Below are 4657 nucleotides of genomic sequence, written 5' to 3'. Positions count from 1 at the left end.
TACAGGATTTCCAGGGATTTTTGAATGACTTGCAGGATTGGGAACTTTCATTGAAGGAGAAAGACAAGAAGATGAAGCAGAAACCTTCTAATTCGTTGAATCCGGTTCTTTCTTTACTTCTTTTGAATGTGTATACCTTGGAAAAAAAATCAGAAGTTACTCTCATTTTGTAAGTTTGATTGCATCCTTATAAGGTTTTATTGCTTTGAAATTTCAGAATAGTGAGATATTTAGACCAGGTGGTTCAGGGCAGTATGACTTTGTTAAGAATCATGATTCAGTTCGTGATTTGTCGAGTAGTTTTATCGGAGAAAGTCCATTGGATGCTAATTCAGAGAAGGAGCAGGTACTTACTTTTCTTCAAGCTATGCTTTTATCATGTGAGATCCTCTTGGTGATGTATACTTAATGGATCTTACTCTTAAAAATACAGGGGAATGAATTTTTCAAGCAGAAGAAGTTTAATGAGGCCATTGATTGTTACTCTCGGAGCATTGCTTTATCACCTAATGCTGTGGCTTATGCAAATCGCGCAATGGCTTTCCTTAAAATCAGAAGGTTATGTCATTGCCTTTTCTATTGGTTTTATTCATTTATGACTGTGAGGCATTTTTTGTCTTGTCTTCCATCATCTGATAATCTCTAAGCTACATTTCTGATCTTTGTAAAATGTTTCTTGCAATAGATATCGAGAGGCTGAGGTAGACTGCACAGAAGCCTTAAATCTGGATGATCGATATATAAAAGCTTACTCACGCCGAGCAACAGCTAGAAAAGAACTCGGAATGATTAAAGAAGCCAAAGAAGGTATCACCCAGACCCATATATTCATTCATTCTGTTCTCTTGAGATACATACAATTTCTTTATTTTATGTATGGTGATTAAAATTAATCGTAGATGCCGAGTTTGCTTTAAGATTGGAGCCTGAAAGCGAGGAACTTAAGAAGCAATATGCCAACATCAAATCTTTGCTCGAGAAAGTAATACTTTCATAAATTGTTTTATGTATCTTTGCCAGATAAATTTTTCTGTGCTTCACAAAAGATTAACTTTTTGAATTCGGAGCAGGAAATCATTGAGAAAGCCAGTGGAGCAATGCAAAGCACTGCACAAGACTTACTCAAAAAATCAGGTTTGGATAAGAAAACAAAAATGTCAAATGCAGAAATGACTTTGAAGCCGGTGACCCTAGGGGCCAAAACGAACAGGGATATGGTTCAGCCTGTTCCAGGTAGCAAGGAAAGTTCGGGAAAGAAGCTCATTGAAAATGTACAACCTGAGGTATATTCCAAAGTTTATTTTGTTTTATATATCTCAAGTTCAAAAATGCACATCTAGAAAAGGTCGTGTAGAATTTGTTTTACTAGTAAAGTTTGCCTGGTATTATTATCACATTGAATCTTTTATCTCTAATTAGCCCAGATGGAATTTCGAGAGCTTGTCTCATGGTACTTGTCATCCAAACTTTTATTTTTGTGGCATCTCAGGAGAAAAGAAAAGAAGGTACGAAGAAAATTGCAGCTATCACGGAAAATGTAGACAGCAAAAAAGTGACGCCTAGAAGCCCAAGTTATGAAAAGGAGGCGAAGTCTTCTGACAGAAATGGTACTCAGCCTTCTGCACTGGTAAGTATTGGTGATCTGAGTCTTGTTATAAAAAGGTTGACGTGATACAACAAAATCCAGTCTGATGCTACAAAACTTGTCCCTACTCTAATTTTACAGGAAAACAAGGTTTCCAAAAAGCTGGAACTAAAGCCATCAGTACATGAGCTTGCTGCTCATGCAGCGTCACTTGCAATGGCTGAAGTTTCTAAAAACATTAAAGCCCCAAAATCTGCTTACGAATTTGAGAACTCTTGGCGGAGTTTTTCTGGCGACCGTGCACTACAAACCCAATTGTTGAAGGTTTGTTAGCACATTCCTCTTTCTTATTGGATGGAGTTAAGTACCACCTGCCAAAACTTATTTATCTAATTCCTGAATAACAGTGCCACTCATCATGTTTGTAAATGTATTAGGTCATGTCTCCGAGCTCTTTACCTCAGATTTTCAAGAATGCCTTGACTTCTCCGGTGCTAGTTGACATAATAAAATGTGTAGCCTCATTTTTCGCGTGAGTAAGCTGAACATTTGTATTTTGGGCTCACCAGAAACTCTGTTATAAAATTGGTGCTTATAGTTTTTTGCATGTTGCAGTGAAGACATGGTTTTGGCTGTCAAATACGTTGAGAACCTAACAAAGGTTCCTAGATTCAACATGCTCGTCATGTGCCTTACCTCAACCGAGAAAAACGGTACTCCCTTTATCTACTTCGTGTCATGTCAACGATGTTTAATATGATCAGAGCATATACATGTTGTGTAAAATGAACGTACAGCATAATAATATCTGATTTCTTTTGGAACAGAGCTTCTGAAGATATGGGAGGATGTTTTCTGCGATAAAGCAACTCCAATGGAGTATGCAGAGATCTTAGACAAACTGAGGTCAAGATACTGCCTCAAACAGTAACCTAGGGAGATGGGTCTTTTTAGCAGCGTACATGGTGAAGATTTTGCACACCCAGAAAGCATTTTTTAACCAGTTTTTTGTTTGCGGTCCAAAAAGATACCGGTTCTGGTTTTGTTAATATATTTACCGGTGAAACGGAGAATATTAAAACCGGGATCTTGTCAGGGTCGTGCCTATAGTGTAACNATTTAAAGGGCAAATGAAAAGCGAAGATAGTGAATCTTTTGTGACTTGACCGTAGGATGAGTCATGAATGGGTCATCAACAATTCAGCAAAAGAGATAAAGTAGCTTTAGGTATATCTGAATTTGAATCTTTTTTTGGGGATTAGGATTAAAGCATTGTGTTTGGCTGCTTTGAGCCAGATCGATAAAAAAAAGAAAGTTGAAACATGATCACACGCCCCTCACGTTAGACTCCGACATCCTTTTGAACATACAAAGTTGGCAAGACGGCACCACATGTAATTACGTAGTAAACTACTTATGAACAGGGCCGTGCCTATAGTGTAACAAAAAAAGGCATTAGCCTCAGGCCCCCACATTATATATAAAATTTTGGTCTAATGATTCAAAAATATTTTCATTTATGTTTTCCACTTGAGTTCAAAACCAAATTCTTAATCTTATGTTAACAAAAAGTTTTTCTTTGTTTTCTCAAATGTGTTTCCACGAAGTCTTCTTGTTATTATAATTTATTTTTTCATGTTTATAGTGGTGTAAAAGTTGATTTTGATTTTGTTTATAACATATATAAAAGACTGATTCTTGTTTATTTTTTCTGTTATATGAATATTGGTTAATATTTATGTTTTCTGAATTTGTAAAAATAATTCAGAAAATGCTTCTATATGAATATGATTTTTAAGAAAAAAAAAATTAAGATATTTTAGACATATAATTGTTGTTTTAGACCTCTTTCTTATATATATATATATATATATATATATATATATATATAATTATATGTTAATTATCATTAAAAAAATTATTACACTTTTAAACTTGCCTTAAGCCCCTAGAAAGGCTGGCACGGCACTGGATCTTGTTCAGGTTTAAACCTGAAAAAAATGTCAATTATATGAACTCTTCGAAGCTATTCCCAGTTTTGAGTTTTCATTTCACCGATGTGTGTTTGCATGTTGCGACAATTGGAACTTAGAATAGAAACAATGCTCTTCTATTTTCATAGACTGCATGAGAAGCACAAGAATCATGTTCTGAAGAATTAGATTTTTTCTACTTTAGGATATAATTTTTACAAAGTCTGCTCTTTGAACAGAACCAAAAGTAAGAATTTCAACCAATCGTATCGTTATCGTAATAATGGGACACTTTATTATGTTTCATCTTTGTTTTATTCCGACAAGAATAATCGGTTCGGTCTAACAGAATCTGATTGACCACCCTTTGCAAATTGCAATAGACATCACAGAATCCACAACCAAAAAAGAAGTGGTCATTGTCAATTTCAAATCAGATGCTAAGAAACAGAACAAAAGAAGAAGATAAAGACAAGAACAAGACTGTAGCAAAAACAGCCAACATTTTTCGTAATTTTAAAAAGACACATCATAAGATAGATCAAGAAAACTTTAATCAAGCAGCAATTTTTTATGTAAGTTGTTCTTCGCCTGCGAACTCCTCGATAATGTTCTTCTTCTTGTTCATAATCACGTGGATCTTGGAACAGTTGCACGCGAGATCAGAAGCTTGATCTATGTGATCATGAACATCACCATTAATACCATCTCCACCGAGCTTCCTTGAGATAACAATGGAGTTGATAACTTCATCAGTCGGGTGATAAACAGATAAAACTTGGAAACCTTGGAGATCACAAGGCTCAACGATAGGATAGAGAAATGCTCTAGGTCCATGAGCGCTTCTCAACATGAGCACAGCACCAGGAGACATGTGTTTCTCAAGATGCTCGATCACTTTAATTTTCTCCTTTTTATCCATCCCGACAAGAGCAGCCAAGAACACAACGTCGAAGCCCTTCAAGCTCTCGGTCAAATCCATTACGTCAACGGTATGAAAGAACATACGTTGAGAGAGATCGGTATCAGACGAAACCAAACGAGCTGCAACCGAGTTCGCTGATGCATCGATGTCGAAGTTGTGAAAGATCGAGTCTTT

At 36.0% G+C, this 4657-nt stretch overlaps 2 protein-coding genes across 3 annotated transcripts in view; one reads left to right on the top strand and one right to left on the bottom strand.

Moving 5' to 3' along the window:
- The window catches only part of LOC104787404 (RNA polymerase II-associated protein 3-like), a 3349-nt gene extending 648 nt beyond the window's left edge, over window positions 1–2701 (top strand). The window contains exons 2-12 of one of the 2 annotated variants that reach the window (XM_010512981.2): window positions 6–104; window positions 218–346; window positions 434–558; window positions 686–807; window positions 900–982; window positions 1071–1283; window positions 1490–1627; window positions 1727–1909; window positions 2023–2117; window positions 2201–2298; window positions 2413–2701. In XM_010512981.2, coding sequence (XP_010511283.1) covers window positions 6–104; window positions 218–346; window positions 434–558; window positions 686–807; window positions 900–982; window positions 1071–1283; window positions 1490–1627; window positions 1727–1909; window positions 2023–2117; window positions 2201–2298; window positions 2413–2516 — 1389 coding nt within the window. In that variant the 3' untranslated portion in view covers window positions 2517–2701. The remainder of the gene's footprint in view (window positions 1–5; window positions 105–217; window positions 347–433; window positions 559–685; window positions 808–899; window positions 983–1070; window positions 1284–1489; window positions 1628–1726; window positions 1910–2022; window positions 2118–2200; window positions 2299–2412) is intronic. The other variant, XM_010512982.2, reaches the window with a different exon arrangement.
- The window catches only part of LOC104789480 (probable nicotianamine synthase 4), a 3004-nt gene continuing 2177 nt past the window's right edge, over window positions 3831–4657 (bottom strand). The window contains exon 2 of the mRNA XM_010515173.1: window positions 3831–4653. Within this exon, the coding sequence (XP_010513475.1) occupies window positions 4130–4653 (524 nt within the window). The 3' untranslated portion in view covers window positions 3831–4129. The remainder of the gene's footprint in view (window positions 4654–4657) is intronic.

Source organism: Camelina sativa, chromosome 5, assembly GCF_000633955.1.
Source record: "Camelina sativa cultivar DH55 chromosome 5, Cs, whole genome shotgun sequence".
Classification (NCBI taxonomy): Eukaryota; Viridiplantae; Streptophyta; class Magnoliopsida; order Brassicales; family Brassicaceae; genus Camelina; species Camelina sativa.
This window is presented reverse-complemented; position numbering and strand designations above follow the sequence as displayed.